This window comes from Ictidomys tridecemlineatus, chromosome 14 (assembly GCF_052094955.1).
Source record: "Ictidomys tridecemlineatus isolate mIctTri1 chromosome 14, mIctTri1.hap1, whole genome shotgun sequence".
NCBI lineage: Eukaryota > Metazoa > Chordata > Mammalia > Rodentia > Sciuridae > Ictidomys > Ictidomys tridecemlineatus.
In genome coordinates, this window is record NC_135490.1 from 58501656 (window position 1) to 58520631 (window position 18976).

Below are 18976 nucleotides of genomic sequence, written 5' to 3' on the forward strand. Positions count from 1 at the left end.
TCTTATATATCTTTTATTAACTACCTGACATTACATTATACAATATAGTTTATTTGACAAGTCTCTGAATGCCCATTATTAAGTAAGCTTCTTTAGGGCACAGAGCTTTTTTTTTTTTTTTTTTTTTTCCCCTTAGTTGCTATCTCCCCAGCTCCTAGAACTATATCTAGCACATAGCAGGTTCTCCAAAATTACTTGATGAATTACTTAAAGGGTTTTGTTTAGAAAGAGTGAGGATGAAAAAAAAATTGACAGCTCGCTTTGTAGCTATAACCTATATTCATATATTATTTGTAATTATTATTATTATTATTATTTTAAATTTTAATATTTATTTTTTTTAGTTCTCCGCGGACACAACATCTTTGTATGTGGTACTGAGGATCGAACCCAGGCTGCACGTATGCCAGGAGAGCACGCTACCGCTTGAGCCACATCCCCAGCCCGTCATTATTTTTTAAAAACATTTCTTATTTGAAGGATGGTTCTCCTTTTTGCATTTTGATTTGAGATTTATCCTTTTTAGGGGAAAAGAGCCATTTCTAAGACGTGGTAACAAGTCTAGAGTATTCACAGGCCACCTATTAATGTGTGTGGGTGGTGGGGGGGGGAGTTAAGTCAAACTGAAAAGTGCCCCACCTTCCTCTCCTTAAAGCAACTTGCAAAGTGTGGTGTGTACAGGTGGTGGGTTCTTCCAAGCTGTTTTAAATTTTTTACTAGCATAGAAAGGTGTGTGTGTGTATAACAGGACTTTTCTCTAGGTCTCCAAACCAGCCTTGTACAGGACAATAGTGTACTGAAAACAATCACAACTACTTTATAAAGCAATTTAAACTATGTATTTAACACACCTCTAGTTCTTACATATCCCCATTTTTCAAATGGGGCAAGAGTTTGATAAAAGTTAAGTGACTTGCCTAAAGATAATTAGTAAATGGCCATAAGTTTTTATAACTTAAGTTTGCCTCCAAAATTAGGGGTAAATCAATGGTTCTGAATCATGGCTTTCACCAGCACGTAGCCAAAGTACAATATTTATTACAATTACTTATTTAATGCCTTCAAACTAAGGGCCCATCCTTATTCTGAGATTGTGCCCTTCTTATTCTTTTAGCAATGACTTTTGGTAGAAACGACCTTTCTTTTGTAGAAACAGTAATTCCTCTAGCAAAATGAAAAATTAAAACGGACTGTTAACCCTCCACATTTGTTTTTGAAATATGATCTGACATATGAATTTCCGAGAGTGAGAAGCACAGGGGCTTAGGTTAAAAAGGACAGAGGCTAATTTGGATTTCGAGCTCCGAGTCTACAAAGGAGCGCAAAAAGAGCAATCCTGCCCCTCACGGCGCCAAGGTCCGCGGGCCGAAGGAAGCAGAGAGGGAACTTCAGTCTGATGCTGGAGCAGCAGGAGATTAACCTCTACCCGGCGATTCTAGACCACGCTGCCTACACGACTTGCCAGCGGCGCGGGACCCCACAGTAAACACAAGTCAGTGCGCGTGCGCGCTGATGTCCTTGCGCTTGAAGGCACACAGGAGCGCACGACAGTTAGATCGCCAGGGGGCGCCGTGTGGCTTCGAGAAGTCCAGCTTCTCGCGAGACGTGAGGCTAGGCTTTCCGGAAGTGACTGCCCGGAAGAGCCGGGTTCTTCCCGGAAGCATCCGCTACTTGCTTGGACAGCCGAGACCATGCAGTCAGATGACGTGAGTTTCCTCCTGTTGCTCCCGGGATTTATGCAGTGCGTTTCGCACATTATTAGGGATCAGAAGCCGCATACTCAGCTGGTCTATTTGCCTCGTGCGGTTCCTGACGAGGGGTTTCTAGAACCCTGATTATCGAAAGTGTGTTTGCACGCGTGTCTACGCGAGGTCTCCAGCTGCTGCGCACGTTCCGTTAAGAGGCCAGGACACTACCCCTCAGACCACGGGGTCAGCTTAACCATTTCCTAGTGCCTAGCGTTAAGGACTTTGTGCCATACTATCAGCTGTATTGTTCCTGGGACTTGGGAGGGCGGGAGAAAAGTTATGGCGAAGTTTAGACTTCAAATTTAGGGATCCTGCTCATCCCGGTGCAAGTTACTTTTCAGTCTGCTTTTCCTGTGTCGTTTTTCTTTACATGTGCTCTGTCTGCTTATGTCAGGATTTCAGAAGCATCCTAGGTTGATTCATTTAGCTGTTGGTGAACATACGTTCAGTATTTTCTCAAGAAGGTGCCGGGCATGGTGGTAATTACTCGGGTTTGTTAACAGAAGCCCCTGCTGTTTTGGAGCACTCTGGTGAGGAAGAAAGTAAACAGGTGAACAAATAAAACAATAGTACTGTGAAAGAAAGATGAGTAATAAATGAAGTAGTGTGTAATTAGGAGACACTACTTCAGATGGTGCTGGTCATGGAAGGTTTCTCTTGAGACCTATAATATGAAAATGAGACAACCACTGAGCACTGGAGAAAACAGTAGAGGTACAGTAAAGCGTTCCAGAAAACATAAAGGTACAAAGATCTGAAGATGGGAGAGAAAAAATATAAAGGACACTCCTATAACTTGTTACAGGAATCAAGAGGATGAGAAGTAGGTATACTTGTTGAGGCAAGATGATGCAGTCTTACAGGAAGTGTTCTTAGGGCTTTTAGTGGGTGATGATATCAGCTATACCCTTGTGAAAGGTTCTCCCCTTGCTGTGTTTTGTGAAGGACTTCTGAGGAGAGGGAATAAAAGCAAGGAGACTAGAGTAGTAAGTGTGGAGATGAAAAGAAATGGATGACTTTAGGTTTGTTCTTTAGGTAAGTAACAAGACATGATGATGAATTGAGCGAACAAATGGGACAAATTAGGGGATTTTGATTTAAATAGTTTATTCGTGATTTTATTTATTAAAATGGGAAAGACTAGAGAAGCAGTGCCATGTTCTTTAGAGGGGTGTGGAACTCAGATCTTTATTTGAATATGTTAATAGTTATGATGTCTTTTAGACATTGAAATTGAAGTGTCAAGTGGGCAGCTGGATGCAAAGACAAAGAGTAGTCCTCAGGAAAGAAGCCTTAATTGGGAGATGGCTATTTTGGAGTCATTATTTTAGAGATGATATTGAAGTCACAAGCCTGACTTTCCTGCTTGTCCAGTTTCATTTCCTATAAAATTCTCAAAATGTGTTCTATTCTTTGACCTTTCTTCAACTACTTTAAAGCTTTTTCTCAGTTCCTTAAGGCAGCTCTCAAAGATTCTTACACTATCATACACTTCTTTGTGGCTCTTAGATTGATTGCTACTTTGTGGTGCTTTGTTACATATTTTCCCCCTAACTAGATAGATAAAACTCTTAGAGAACTATATCTTCTTTTCATTCCTTACAGAGTGTCAGGATTTGGAGCCTTAAATATATAAGAAATGCTGAGTGAATAACAGGAACATCAGCCAGTGAAGGATAGCAATAGAGAATTTTCCTTGCCCTCAGTGAGATAAAGTTGTGGTATATATATGCCCAAATAGTATTGTGCAGCCTTTTATAATGGAAAGTGAACATATATGTAAAAAAGCAAAGTTACAAAGTACATATAATATGATCTCATTTTTGCTTAAAATGTACACACAGGTACACTGTAGTTGGTGCCACACAAATTCTGGAGAAACAGAATACTATTGAAATTTTTTCTCTGGGTAGTCACATTATGGTTATTGCTAATTTGTATTTTTTTTCTACAGGAATCTGTGTAAAGAATTTGTGTAAAGAAAACAAGTTAGGCTTTCTTAAAAACCATTTCTTCCATTCCTTAAAGACTTCTTTCCTTAGTAAAGCATACCTTGATGTGTAGCATTGTCTTTTTTAATTAACATAGCATCTGTTGGGCCACCTGAAGGATATTTTTACTTCTGTCTTGCAGGTTATCTGGGATACACTAGGAAACCGGCAATTTTGTTCCTTCAAAATAAGGTAAGACTATATTTGCAACCTGGACTAAAATTCTTTTAGTTGCCCTGTTGGTAACCATTTTATAATCTATGTTTATTTCCTTCTATTCTAGAACCAAGACTCAGGGCTTTTGCAGAAATGAATACAGCCTAACTGGACTATGCAATCGATCATCCTGTCCCCTGGCAAATAGTCAATATGCTACTATCAAAGAAGAGAAAGGTAATTCCTTCTTAACTTCTATAAGAACTACTAAACATCCTTTTAGAAGGATGTTCCTCAATCTCTCTGAAGTAATATTAAAGATTTTTTTTATCCTTCAGGACAGTGCTACTTGTATATGAAAGTTATAGAACGAGCAGCTTTTCCTAGGCGTCTCTGGGAACGGGTAAGACTCACAAAGAAACTGTAGTGACTATTAAATCAAGAGCAAAGATGCCACATGTCTTTTCTTTCTTCCTTGACCATCTCTAGATTAAACGTCTGAAGCCATTCCCACTAAGATTTTTAATGGTGGTGTTGATGGTGAAATCTTAATCATTTGCCCTTGCTCCTCAAGCTTCCTTTTTCTGTTTGGTAGGTTCGGCTTCATAAAAACTATGAGAAAGCACTGGAGCAAATAGATGAAAACCTAATTTACTGGCCCCGCTTCATTCGACACAAATGTAAGCAGAGATTTACCAAGATAACCCAGTACCTAATTCGAATTAGAAAACTTACACTAAAGCGACAGTAAGTGTTTGTATATTTGTTTATTTTGAAACCTTCTTTACATAGAGCATGTTATTAACCTGAGATTGTTAAACTGCTAATAATGCTTTCTATTAAATTCAGCTTTGTATAATCTTGTATGATACGCTAAAAAGAAATTTTAAAGGTGTGTCTTTTGATTTGCAGGATTTTTAAAACAAGAGTATAACTTTATTATCTCCCCACTCCTTGCCTGAAAATATGCTTCAAAATTTTTTCTTTTATAATTCCCTGAGGAAATCTTAACATTAGGGATTTGAAAATTGTCTAAAACATGATAAACAGGAATGTAAGACTTTTACTTTCTGAAAGTGTTAGACCCTGATGTTTTTTCATTGTCATGTGCAGAGAATGTTAAAGATATTAATCTTCTACAGTAAATTCCTATTTATTAGTTCACTGAAACATTAATCTTAGTATAGCGAATGCCCTCAGAAACCTCAGGATGTCTAAAGCAAACAAAAACACCTATGTTAAAATATATTTTAAAATAGCTGGTTTATTATAACATTGAATTTCTGGAAATTTTTAAGTAGTATATTTTGCTGTATTGAGCTGAGCCTTATAAAACCAATTCCAATCTTTTTATCTTTTAAAAGCAACACAAAGCACATGAACCTGGATTTTCTGATAAAGTGTTTTATTTCTCCTAGGAGAAAACTGGTTCCTTTGAGTAAGAAGGTAGAGCGTAGGGAGAAAAGAAGAGAGGTAACGTAACTTACTTTTCACACTCATAGCTTTTGTATTTTCATTGTGGTAGCGGTAGTAAGCAAGGTACATGAGAAAGATTCAGTTACTGTTTTTCATGTAAACTGTTCAACCCTGGAAAATGGCACACTAATCAATAGCAATATTAGTTGCCTATGACAGCTGAGTTTTTTGTATTTTAGGATTATGTATTTTTAGGTTAAAATATGGATGCTTTAGGGATGTGTATAGTGGAAACAATGTCTTAAGAGATTAAATAGACAAAAACAATGTCTTAATACAGATTCATAGTTCCTTAAACTCTTGAAGTCAGATGTTTTAAGATTTCAGAATTCTGATGTTGCTTTTCTTATATATGATGTTATCTTTAGCAGAATTTGAGCATTATCTTTAAATAGCCAGATGTCTGGTCTGGATGTATCTGATTGATAAATTGAATTTTCTGCAGTTTAAAATTGCTGGTAAAGAATTGGAAACTCTGCTTTGATCATAGATTATTTACTTCTGTGAGGTAAATTGGGCAATTTTGTTACTAAAGTGATGAATAGTATTGTATCCTGGAACATGTGCTCTAGTCAGAAATCTCCAACCTTTGTTCAGAACAGTATACCTGTCTACCTCCTAAAATTACCTTATGCTTCAAGACCTAGGAATCTACTATTCCTGACCAGTTCAAATTTTCAGTCCTTCTTGGTATTTGCTTTGCTTACCTCCCTTTTACCAACAGGCATTTGCCTAATGTCCTATCTTTTTAAGAAATAGCTTTATCAATCTTTTGATACTTTTGTTCCCATGAATAACATATAAAGTTTTGTATCTCAAATATATCACATCATTGGTCTCCAAACTTTTTGATGGGTCCATCAATTAAAGTTTTTTGAATGTGCTGGGCATGGTGGTGCTTGCCTATAATCCCAGCAATTCCAGAGGCTAAGACCATTGCACCTGGTCCTGCATTTCTCTTTAAAATGCTTACAGAATGAAAAAGAAAAATTCATCCTGAAACTCATTATTGAAGTGTTGCCTTTAAATTGTTTTTTATGAACTGTACTTAAGTTTTTCTGCTGGATTACTACTACTGACAGCCATTAGAGGAAGAGTTTTTTTGGTTCTGTCACATGGAATCTAAGACGGTTTTAGAAAGTAGAATTAGGTGAAGGTCTCTATTTCCTTTTCTCAGCTTTTATAAAGTTTGACTTTAGGGATGATAATTTTATGATTCTTATGTAGACATAGTTTGATCTGTCAAAAGCTTTGTTAGAATTAAATTTATAATGCTACTTATAAAACCATAGGAATTTTTAAATTGAAAAGTTCCCAAGAAAGCTTGAGAAGGAATGAAGAAATCTATTTGGTTAGAGGCCAAAGCCTCAATAATAGGATGAAATGGGAAATTTCTGTTTCTGCAGGCTGAAAAAATGAATACTAATGAAGTAAATGGGGTTTCTCTCTTTTATAGGAAAAGGCATTAATAGCTGCTCAGCTGGACAATGCCATTGAGAAGGAATTACTGGAGAGACTGAAACAAGATACGGTGAGAAAGCTTGTAACTTTGGGGTACAGGTCTATTTATTTATTTATTTATTTTTGGTACTGGGGATTGAACCCAGGAGCACTCAACCACTGAGCCATATCCCTAGCCCTATTTTTTTGTATTTTAGTTAGAGACAGTGTCTCACTGAGTAGCTTAGTTAGGACCTTGCTTTTGCTGAAGCTGGCTTTGAACTCACTCCTCCTGCCTCAGCCTCCTGAGCTGCTGGGATTACAGAAATGCACCACCATTCCCCGCACAAGTTTTATTTTTTAAGCAATAGTATCATGCTAGGAAATATAGGGAACTGTATTTTATTTTAAAAATACTGGAAATCTCTCTGCTCTGGTTTTATTTAAATTCACATAGACCTGGTTTCATTCCCAAACACAACAGTTCTAGATCTCTGTGTAAAAACCTTGGGATGCTCCATTTACCTATTAATCTGGTCTTTAAAGATTTTTAAAAATTTCTTTAAAAAAAACTGTTATTTGTGTAGACAACTTAAAATATGCTTTTGCTTTACTATTTACCTTTGTCAGCAAAATTACATTTGTTTTTAATGTTTGGGTTTTATAAGTTTCTAAATTTTAAATGTCCTGGTTCCATGCATGCTCCATAGAAGCTACCCATTTGGTATTAACTACGGATTTCTTAAAAGTCAAAAACAGGACAGGTGTGGCACACACCCATAAGCCCAGCTACTTGGGAGGCTTATGTAGTAGTACTACAAGTTTAAACCCAGTTGGGCAACTCAGCAAGACCCTATGTCAAAATAAATAAAAGGGCTGGGGATGTAGCTTAGTGGTAGAGTGCCCCTGAGTTCACTGCCCAGTACTGGGGGTGGGGGGAATGTCAAAAAGAAGACATCAGAAAAACTACTCATCAAAATAAGTATTCTCATTTAATTCCTGAGGAAGAGATATGTTTGTAGGACAGTAGAATTTCAAGTGAAATACCCAAATGTAGTTAAAGGCAATTTGTTTGTTCTTCAGTATGGCGACATCTACAACTTCCCCATTCATGCGTTCGACAAGGCTCTGGAACAACAGGAGACAGAAAGCGACTCTTCAGATGCTGAGGAAAAAGATGACGAAGAAGATGAAGAAGAAGTAAGTCTTGTTTGTTTTTGTTGTCTGGTACTGGAATTGAACCCAGGGCTGCTTTACCACCAAGCTACATTCCCTAGCTTTTATTTTTTGAGGCAGTACCTAGCTAAGCTGCTGAAGCTGACCTTGAACTCAAAATCCTTCTGCCTTGGCCTCCCAAGTTTCTGGGATTACATACATGTACCACTGCAATGGCTTGTTTTTGACAAGCACCAACATTTAGAACCAGATACATTTTTATGTAATTCTTAACACCTTTTTTTAAATTTATTTTTGTGGTGGTGGGGAACAAATTCAGGCCTTATACATGCTAGGCAAGCACTCTACAACTAGCTATACCCTTGGTCCCTATTTTATGTAATTGAGAGAGAGAATATTATCTTCACACCCTTAACCAAAAGTAATTTAGTCACCTTTTCTCTGTCACAAGATTTGACTAGTAGTGGGTGCTTTGTCCTCCACCTCAGCCAACAAACTCTATAAATTAACAATTTTAGTTTTACTTAATGAAGATATTTTGCCTCTAATAATTTAAATATATATAAATACATAAATCTATTTTAAATATATAGATTTAATATATATTAAATAATGCAATAATATATAAAATGTATAAATTTAAAAATTTAAATATATAAATCTAAAAATTTAAATCAGGCGTGGGAATTATCTGATGTCTCTAAAATTTAGGAGCACTAAACATGGGAATAACTAAATTTTGATTGGCTTATACCAAAGAATTATGTTCTTATTTAGCAAAGAGTTTTTACTATATGTCTAAACTGGATCTTTGTTATGTATTCTGGACCCAATCATTATGTTTTATTTTAGGATGTGGGCAAAAGAGAATTTGTGGAAGATGAGGAAGTGGATGAGAGTGATCTAAGTGATTTTGAGGTGAGCTCTGGGGGTAAAAGATTGTCTTTTGGCCTGTGGCAAAAGAATAGTTTCTGAACATAAACAAAAGCATATAAACACTCTATTTGTTCTAAACTAGCATTTTTCCTTTGATCTTTTCTCTCCATATTAGGATATGGATAAGTTGGAAGTCAGTGGTGATCAGGAAGATAAGTCCTCCAGTGAAGAGGAAGAAGACAAGACTATTAATGCAAAGCACAAAGGCAAAACACCCTTGAAAGGACCTTTCAGGAGAAAACGAGCCTATGTAGAGATAGAGTATGAACAAGAGACAGAGCCCATGGCCAAGACCAAAACCACATGATTTTCCTCCATTTTTAACCAGGACTAAAGATTTTGAACTTTTTTTTAATCTTAAACATACATACACCTCCAGTTTTTGCTCTTTTATGTACTATTTCACACAATACTTATATTCTTAATATTTATGCCACTTCAGTGGGGCAAGAAATCTGGAGTGAGTGGAAGAAAGCTGTAAGTTGTGAAGAGTATTTTTATACCATATGTGTTGGCAATCACAGCTTGAGCCCAAGAAGCTTAACAGATGAGTCCCTGAAGGTGGAATGAAATTGTGGGTGTAAATATTTATAAATTTTAGCACTAAATTCCTTAGTGTCCTTTTTTGTTTCTCCCATATATAGAATGTCAGGTCTTCAATTTCTTTTTCTCCTTTCCCTATTCCTATGGGGTAAAAGAAAGAAAAAAGTTCCTATTTTAAATGTTTAGTGTAATAATACCTTTTCCCACAACTCCATTCATACAATCTGGAATGGAAAGAAAATTCTTTCCTTTTAATGAGCACTCTTAAGTTCCATGGTAGGGAGTGCCTTCAGGAACCTGTTGCACTTTTCTGATACAGCTCACCACCGTTCTGTCTTCACAGCTTAGGAGAATTTTGGCCAAGAGACCCTGAAACATGAAACCAAACAAACATGGACTTTTTTGAATTGTTACTTTTTCCCCTTTACCTTCATTCTTCTCTAGAAACATACTCAAAGAAGAAAAGAATGGATAACTAAAGGACAGTTCACCAATCAGAATAGGTTACTTCAAAAACCATTAAGCCAGGCACAGTGGTGCATGCCTATAATCCCAACAGCTCAGGAGGATCATGAGTTTGAAGCCAGCCTCAGCAACTTAGCAAGACCCTAAGCAACTGAGTGAGACCCCATCTCTAAATACAAAGAAAGGCTGGGGATGTGGCTCAGTGATCAAGCACCCCTGGGTTCAATACCAAGTACCAAAAAACCAAACTGAAACAAAACATTAACTTGTTTATTCCGGTGTCCTGTTGGTTCAAGAGGCAGCAGTTTAATTCTAACCATAGCAAATTAATCTGAATTTAGCTCTCAAAACTTGAAACTGCCCAAGGTTAAGAGCTAAAATGAAATAGTTTGGCTTGTTGTTTTATTTGTTCATTCACACTCTCAAATATTTCTGAGATGAATTTCTTTTCATGCTACCCTTAGGCTTTCAATTGAAGATTTCTAAATGGAGTAAAAAATGAGAAAGTCTATTAAATACATATAAATGCACAGATAGCTAGTATAAGCTGTGACTTTGAGTAGTTAACTTTTGTGGAATATAGGACCAAAAAGAATTCCCATATGGATAAATAAAACTATGGGAAAACATCCACCTAAAATGGTTACCTACCCCAAAACAGGAACATTTCTGATAGCTAAGTTATTCAATATTAAACTCATTACTTTTAATTCAAAAGACTAGAACAGAACTTAAATTTTACAAACTCCTGATCATAATGCTTTTGCTCGTACTCTCTTGTCCGTAATTCAGACCTCTGATCCTCTTGCCGTTTGCTCTAAGCAGTTCTGAATAGCTTTAAAATGAGGGTCTGGGGATATAGCTCATTAATAAGAGTAATGCTTATTAGCATGTGCTTCAAAGGCTGCCTAGGGGAAAGTGTAGTATCTTGGGATTAATTCCCATCATTAGAAAAAAAGAAAAAGTACTGAACAAATTGTTGAAGACTAGAAGGCTTAGAGATGGGAATATAAAACCCTCTAGGCTTGGTGAGGCACATAAATAGTAAATTATCACAGGAATTACATATAAATAATAAGGGCCAACTAAAACCAAATTGTAGACTCTTACCTTAACTTGTCCTTGAGAACAGTGATCTAAGAGAATCAGGCAGTCTGTGGCCTCCTGTAGCAAAGTGTTTTTAACAGGCTCAGGTGTAAGTGTTGGGTCCCTTGCTACATCACATATAAGTTTCAAGATAGCCTTCAGTAAGACCACAAGTCTGCAAGAAATTCTGCAATCAGAAAGAAAAGACTGTTCACATTCTAAAAGACCATTAACATCAAAACAGAACCAATGGTCATACTTCAGATTTTTGTTATGCATGTTCCTAATACTTTGCACTGAATTAAAAAGAGAAAATTGGCCGGGTTTTGCCCCTTTTCAGCACAGCTGTCCGCTTGGAAGTTATACCTGGGCCAAGTATACTGCATGAGAAGTTTTAGGGTTTCTAATATCTTCAGTCTAGCCTCTTCTTCTGGTCCGTCATAAACCTCCAGATAACTAATGATGACCCGCTCCAGCCTCTTCAAGTGCCGGACAGTTAGGATCCCCAACCTAAAAATAGAAGAGAAAATGTGATGCCAAAGAGTTGAATTTGGGATGTATGGCTAGACCAGCAACCCAGATACTTGCCTCTTCACAAAAGCTGGTAGGTTTCTTGCATAAGTCCTACGTAAGAGAAGGCGATGCTCTGGTTCCATATGGGTTAGGATCAGCCGCAGTACCTCATCACAGTGTGTGGTGGTGCGAGCTCCATCTCCCTTCCAGTGCATGGTTTTCTCCAGGATGGGGAATAAATCCAGGAGACACAGGAGCACAGCCTAAAAGGAATAAATGGAAAGAAACTATAGTTCATCCATTTGCATTCACAACACTCTTAATTTTTCTAAGAACTTCATTAATCTACTGTCTTTGGGTTCCATGTCATAGCAATTCTAAGATACCAGAGTAATTAATATATTGAATGCAAATTATTTAACACCGTCTTCACATCCTTCATCTCCATTTTTCCTAAGGATTGTTCTTTACTAGTTTGTGAAATGGGAATACTGGCAGAGCTGCAATGTTTATCCAGACTTTAGGAATTTAAGTCTATTGTCACTAAGTAAAAGTGACTTAGTGATAACTTCATATTTACATTTACTATCCATAAACCCACTTCCACACAGAATCTAAGACAGTCCAAATTAGTATCACATTTGATCACCCTATCTGAAGTTACAGTATCCAGACCCTCCCCTTTTAGTTTTCCTGGGATGCTTGGTTATTCTTAGTGTTTTGCATTTTCAAAAGTCTCTTCTTCACCATCTTAAAAGCCATAAATATACTCTTACCTGTTAGTATGTGGAGTCTCATTAACTCCAAATACTAGTTTAAAAATAAAAGTAAAAAAAAAAAAATAAAGAGAAAAAAAAGATGCTGGAGAAGGAGGTAGACAAGACATTTAAAAAGATCAAAGATTAGAGGTATAATTCTGGAAGAGTGCTGCCCAACATGTATAAGGATCTGGGTTCCATCCCCTCCCACAAACACATACACACACAAACCTGTAATTTTATAGATTTGTTTCTTCTGTCTTCAGAATATTCTCCCTCCTATGAAACTTCTATTCATCTTCATAAGCAAATATCACTTGCTTCCCAAAGCCTTCTAAAACCATCCCTAACACCACCCCAACCTGGTTAGTTGCCTATTGCTAGACATCCGCTGCATTTTACACAAACCTAATATAGTTATCACTTATATTGTATATGTGTTCAGATATGTGAATACATAATCAATTACCTTACCTTATCCCTCCAAAGGATTTCTTAAGGCCTACCTAATTCATTTATCTCTGAATCCTACAATAGTTACTGGCACATAATGGGTATCAGTGACTACTGGATGAAAAAATAAATGACACTAAATATTTACATATAATGAGTTTCAAGTGCATATGTTGATGTAAGGCAAGAAAGAAGGAAGAACATTAAAATTAATAAAATAGAACTTTTTCAGACATAATCGACCAATGTAAAGGCAAAACACTGGTTTTTCTTTGAAGACTCAGGTGTGGATGCCTGTCTAATGTTGAGCTATTTTTTAGGCAACAGCTTTTATTTATCCTCGTTACTTTATAAGAGAGGAACAGGTCTCTCAACTACTCAGTACTTACGTAGTGCAATCTTTTACTCAATTTTGGATAAACCTTACCTGAATGAGGTTGTGTTCTGGCATGTACAGGTGGTTGAAAATGGCATGGTATATGACCTGGGCTCTGTTAAACTGGAGCAAATCAGCAGCTGGCTGCAATCAGACAAGTTATCCAATTAAAAGTTTTCCAAGACTGGCAAAATGTTGGTAATTTTCCAAATTAGATTATGGGTACATGGAGGCTAATTATATCAGTCTATTTCTGCATATATTTTAAAAGCTCTACAAAATTTTTAAGTTTCCTTCAATACTAGCTTGCACATTTGGGTACAATCCCTTTCAGGTTCAGTTTTTTTCCCTTGTTCAAAGTCAACTGTTAATCACTCAAGTTCTAGTTATTCAGTATGATAATGATCCATCCTTCCTGTTTCTACTATAACTATCCTTTTTGCTTTTTTTTTTAAAAAAACTCAGGACCTCATGCATGCTATGAACACATTCTACCACTGAGCTTTTCTCCTGATTTTTTGGTTGTCCTTTTTAAATTAAACTATGAAACACATCAGGTTGGCAGAGGAGAAATTTAAGAAGAAAAATAAATAAGTGAATTTAATGACTTAATGACTTAAGCTAGTGAATGAACATAAGTGAAAATAATAGCTATATATGATGACTTAAGAATGTTAATGAATAACTAAGTCTGTCCCATCAACACAGGTGACAGCAGAAATTGCTTACCACATTAAGCACAATGTGATGAAGGCAGCGCACACCCAGGATTTTGTTCTCAGTTTGATAATCATCTGAGATGAGCAATGATGGGGGAAGTATCCTTTCTAGGTGTTGGTATAGCCAGGGTCGAGTGACCTGTTGCAGAATCCATGAGAAAACATGTTTGGCAGCAGGGTTATTTTTCCAGGTTTCCCTAAATGCATACATGAAACAACATAAAGTGATGTGATGTTAATTAGCAATATAATTAACCAGTTCAAACTGAACAGAGTATTTTTTATTCTTGAAAAAATACACCCCACATAGGGTAAGTCTTGGGTTTATAACACTTATTTTATGATTTGAGTTAAAATAATTTCCATAATTGGGCTGGGGATATAGCTCAGTTGGTAGAGTACTTGCCTCACATGCACAAGGCCCTGGGTTCAATCCTTAGCACCACAAAAAAAATAATAATAATAATTTCCATAATCTACACTAAATATAACAGTCATCAAGGGCTCTCTGTTTAAAACTTATCCAATGAGAAACAGTTATTTATAACCACAGCTATGTAAAGAATCTGAGGTGACAGTGGTGTTGATGACTGTTACAGTACATATGTTCTGAAAAGGGAAAGAGGAATAATGGAAATGTCTTGGCATTATTATAAGGGAACAAATGAATCAATACATGAGCACCAATTTAGAGATTATAAAGTGAATTTGCACATGACTCAACTAATCCTCAAAATAACTGTTAGTATATATATTTATATTAAAAATAATGAAACAGCTGGGTTTCATTATTTTTAATATAAATAATATATATTAATATATTATTTATATTAAATAATATATAAATAATCCCAGCATCTCAGGAGGCTGAGGCAGGAGGATATCAAGTTCAAAGACAGCCTCAGACCGGTGAGGTGCTAAGCAACTCAGTGAGACCCTAAATAAAATACAAAATTGGCTGGGGATGTGGCTCAATGGTTGAGTGCCCCTAAGTTGAATCCCTGGTAAACACCTGCCATCAAGGAAACAGATTCAGAGAGGCTATCTAAACTAGTTCCACTCAGAACAATAAAAGGAAGCCCTTGGGCTGGGGTTGTAGCTTGGCAGTAGAGTGCTCACCCAGCATGCGGGAGGCCCTGGGTCCCATCCTCAACAACACAGAAGTAAATAAACAAAATAAGTAAATAAGCAAAATAAAAGTATTGTGTCTAACCAAAAAATAAATATTAAAAAAAGAAGCCCTTGTCCTCCATGTTTCAGGTAAAAATGACAGTTTATGATATTTTTTGTCATCACTTCAGTGCTACAAATACTTCTAAAGTATCAAGTGAAAAAAAGAGTCATTATTTTTTCATTCCAAATACTGCTTCTCAATCTAAAACCTAGTGATGAGTTTAAAGATCCCCAAATTGAAATTCGAACTTTTGTTTTTGTGGTGCTGGGGAATCAAACTCAAGACCTGCCACATGTTAGGTATGTACTCTACACTCCCAACCCCTCAAATCATAAGTTTTTAAAATCCTCTCCAAATCCCTATCTTCACCTAGGTTAAGAAACATAATTCCAAATCAATGGGACAGGATTTTCAATTTTTCAAAGCAAATGTCTAGTGCCAGAAAGAACATTGTAAAATCAAGCCTGAAAACCTTGGTTTTAATCTCATATTTACTACTATCTAGTGCATTTTTAACTTGCCAGTATTAAGAGATCTACTATTACAACATCTTTATTTTCCTGATGAATAAACTTGGGTTCTTTGAGCTCTAACCTTCCACTACATTAGGCTGAAGTTCATGTGGCAAAGGGCAGGAGTACTCACTTATTCAAATCGGGTTTGAGTAGCCCCATTATCACAATAAATTTCCCTTTCTCATCTTCATTTTCTCCGCGTAAGAATCCTGCCTCAGAACTGCATCCAGTAACTCGAAGTAGTAAGGAGAGCACCTCTCCAGCAACCTCCTGAGATTTTGGGCTGGTCCATGGTTTCTCCAAGCAGTGTGTGATAGCAAAAATATAGATGGGTCCTGACAAGTGACGTAGGCCTGTCTCCCATGCAGGGCAGTCAAGAGAATTCTTGGCAGTCTCGACTTTGCCCAACAGTTTAAGAAAGAGTAACCCAACTTCTGCTGCTTTCTCAGCCACTTCAGAATGGCCATCACTTCCACCTTCCTCTTCTTTGTATGGGGCTGCGTACTTTCCCAGAGCTTTTGCCACCTGCCCCAGTATTTCAGGTATTCCACGGTGCGGTTCGCCACTCCCCTCAAATAATCTGTTACATTCTGTGGCTTCTATTAGAGCACGGAGGTCTTTAAGAGCGACATCTCTTGAGTTGCTTTGTCGTGCCTCCTGGCCGGTAAGGCGGTGCAAAATCTTGGAGAAATTCTGTTCGAGGGCAGAGGGAGACCACTCGCCAGGCAAGGAAGAGCCTTCGAGCGGTGTTTCCTTCGCGCTCTCCAGCTCCATTCCTCCGGCTGCAGCAGTAAAGATCTGGTCTCCGTTGGGGCACGAAGCTAGAAGCTGGAAAGGTCCCACTAAAGAGGGGAGAGATGACTCGGAAGCTGGAATTATGCCAAAGGACAGTTAACTATATTCAAATAAAAGGGCGAGACGTCTGGGAGCAGGGTGACAAGTTTGACCGGGATAATAAAGTGCAAGGGAAATGCGCCTCGCTGGTAAAAAGTCTCAGACTTGTAACTGGGAAGTGGAGAAACTACTCTTTCTGAAGACACCCCACTTCCCCTCCATTTTTTCTTTTTCTTTTTTTTTAAAGAAAGAACCTGGTGAGCTGAGACACGAACACAATAAGAAAGCTAGTACCTGCCGGGTATCCCACACACCGCCTGTGTCTAGCAGTATCCGGCACCACCAAACCTCGTTGCCGCAAAGCACAAGGCTAACTTCCGCCGATACTGACGCAATCTTCTATTTCACGACTTACGGTCGGAAAGCCATAAAGATAGGCTAAGAAAACAGGCAGAAAAGGTGGCGCTCTAGCGAATATATTTACATATTTAAGCACCGCTCACTAATTTAGTTTCTGTTTTGTTTTGGTAAGATGGGAAAGAAAGTTGTCACAGAGTATCAGCCCTGCTTTTTGAAGTATACAGGAATTTTTGTGTTAAAATTGGATATATATGAAATTATGTAACCACCCTATTCGAAAAATTAGTGGCACATACTTGGGACTGCTTACCAGAAACAACGGTTCCGATCCTTCGGTTCATAAGCGTGATGATTGGGTGTTCACGCTCTTGTGTGAGATGTGCCTCCCTCTAAACCTTGTTACGACATCGGCACATTACCCGTCTGACGTGAACTTCAAGGATCCCAGAACTCTTTTTTTTCATGTTTCGAAGTTCAAAAAGGCATAATCTCTTTTTGTTTTTCTTTTAAGAGTAGGTGGCTAACTTTGTGTAGGTGTATCTTTTATTCTGGAAACTGTTCCTTGTGGATGGTGTCGAACATTTCACCAATCGGAGCGCGGTCACTCCCGCACCCAGCAGTAGGAGTGGCTTTCTGCACAGTCCCTCCGGTGCGGGGGCGCGTAGCTCCGGTTCTGGGCTGCTGGCGGCGAGTAGAACGTACCCCAGAGCGACCGCCAGAGAGCGGGAAGGGCGCAGGCCCGGCAGGCTGGGGCTCCTGGAGCCAGGTCCAGGACCGCGGTCTTGGTAGAGTTTTAACCAGGCGCCCAGCATCGAGTCCTTGACCTTAGTCCACTTCCCGCCGAGCAGACCTGATTTCCCCCCCTCTCATTGCAGTTTCCCCGGGGGCGGAATTGCGTTCACTTAACTTTAGTGAAGCTCCTCCGGGCCTGGTATGCGGGCACTGTGCCCTGCCCCTTTGGGAGTTTGCCAGCTTCTATTCCTCAGAGGTGTCACGGTGTCCCAGGAGTCTGAAGAAGCCAATGTCGTTTGTGCCAACGCGTGGGCAGGAGCGGAAAAAATAGGGACTTTGAGCATCAGGAGGGTCGGTAGAGACTACCGGGCAGTTCCTCGGAACGGGATCCACGGGGAGGCTCTACGCCTCTCTGCTGCCACCCGGCAGCCCTGCCTGTGGCCAGCGGCCTGTGCCACCCTGCAGCAGAGGCTTTGGGTTTTATCCCGCCTCCAGGTCCCTGAAAGTCCAGAGGAAGCCCCCTGTGGCCTCCGGATTGTGGGTGTGTGTGATCGAGGCCGTGACACGTCAATGGTTCCTTGTCCTCCTGGAGGTGGTTATGGTGCAGAGCGCTATACGACCCGCACTTCTTGGCATGTTCTTGGTACAGGACTTGCAACTAACCTATCTACTCTGTCTTCCTGTCTGCCTTGATTTTTTTTTCTTCCCTGTGACTTTGGGCAAAAGTTCAATATTCCAAGAATATTCTATGCATTAATTTTTTTATTTTTTTTGTAGTTGTACACAATAACTTTTATTTATTTTTATGTGGTGCTGAGGATCGAACCAGGGCCTTGCATATGCGAGGCAAGCGCTCTACCGCTGAGCCATAACCCCAGCCCCTGCCTTAATTTTTTTTACTGGAAAAAAATGTAGTTGATAATAGTCCCTACGTGCCTCTTAGGATTGTTTTGAGAAAGCAGTTAAATACATTCACACTGCTTAGAACAATGTGTGGTCAGTGGAAAGTTCGATCATATAGATGTTAGCTCTTATTGTTATACCACAATTCCCGTGTTAACTCACATTTCCTCTTTCCAGGGGAATTTTGTCGTTATGACCCTCCTTCTCGGCCTTTGTCATTTGACCTTCCCTTCTCTGACCAACTGGTGGCACTCCTGATTTTCTCAGCAATTCCAATCACTAATAAACATTTCCTCCCAAGAGGACTTACCCTTCTAAAGGCCCAAGTGGAGCAAGATGCCAATCAATAGGCAGCTATTGTATCCTTCCTGTGTGGGAGCATTTCTTCCCTGTACCATGTATCCCTTGTGCTAAGTGGATCCAAGCTCACACTTGATGTGAGGAAAGTAATTGTATTGTAGACATTTCCCCCTCTACACAGAGTTTCCTGAAGCCAGTGACCATGTCTTTATCCCTAGTGCCTGGCACAATTTAGTCATGCAATAAACGTTTTTTGAACCCACATGTCCATCCACAGAGGACTGGCTGAATAGACTAGGGTACATCCACACAATGCAGCTCT

General features: G+C 38.6%; 2 protein-coding genes and 1 non-coding gene across 4 annotated transcripts; 2 read left to right on the forward strand and 1 right to left on the reverse strand.

Moving 5' to 3' along the window:
• The first annotated feature begins 1597 nt into the window (after nucleotides 1-1597).
• Nucleotides 1598-9531, forward strand: Mak16 (MAK16 homolog). The gene is made up of 10 exons (XM_005340063.5): nucleotides 1598-1706; nucleotides 3882-3931; nucleotides 4023-4132; nucleotides 4234-4298; nucleotides 4491-4642; nucleotides 5314-5368; nucleotides 6828-6902; nucleotides 7895-8011; nucleotides 8840-8905; nucleotides 9039-9531. Exons 1-10 carry the CDS (start codon nucleotides 1692-1694, stop codon nucleotides 9228-9230), a joined length of 897 nt encoding a protein of 298 aa, XP_005340120.1. The 5' UTR covers nucleotides 1598-1691; the 3' UTR covers nucleotides 9231-9531.
• On the reverse strand, nucleotides 7785-17188 carry Tti2 (TELO2 interacting protein 2). 2 transcript variants are annotated; one of them, XM_021719986.3, is made up of 9 exons: nucleotides 17030-17187; nucleotides 15656-16367; nucleotides 13847-14033; nucleotides 13169-13261; nucleotides 11606-11793; nucleotides 11384-11527; nucleotides 11042-11204; nucleotides 9664-9835; nucleotides 7785-7976 (listed from the first exon to the last, which is right to left on the reverse strand). In XM_021719986.3, exons 1-8 carry the CDS (start codon nucleotides 17058-17060, stop codon nucleotides 9731-9733), a joined length of 1623 nt encoding a protein of 540 aa, XP_021575661.2. In that variant the 5' UTR covers nucleotides 17061-17187; the 3' UTR covers nucleotides 7785-7976; nucleotides 9664-9730. The 2 variants fall into 2 exon arrangements, with proteins under 2 accessions (XP_021575661.2, XP_040124922.2); XM_040268988.2 differs by lacking the exon at nucleotides 7785-7976 and having other exon boundaries at nucleotides 9685-10413; nucleotides 17030-17188.
• On the forward strand, nucleotides 17047-17148 carry LOC120884400 (small nucleolar RNA U13). The gene has a single exon (XR_005726827.2). It is a non-coding gene; the product is annotated as a small nucleolar RNA U13 (small nucleolar RNA).
• Nucleotides 17189-18976: the final 1788 nt, after the last annotated feature.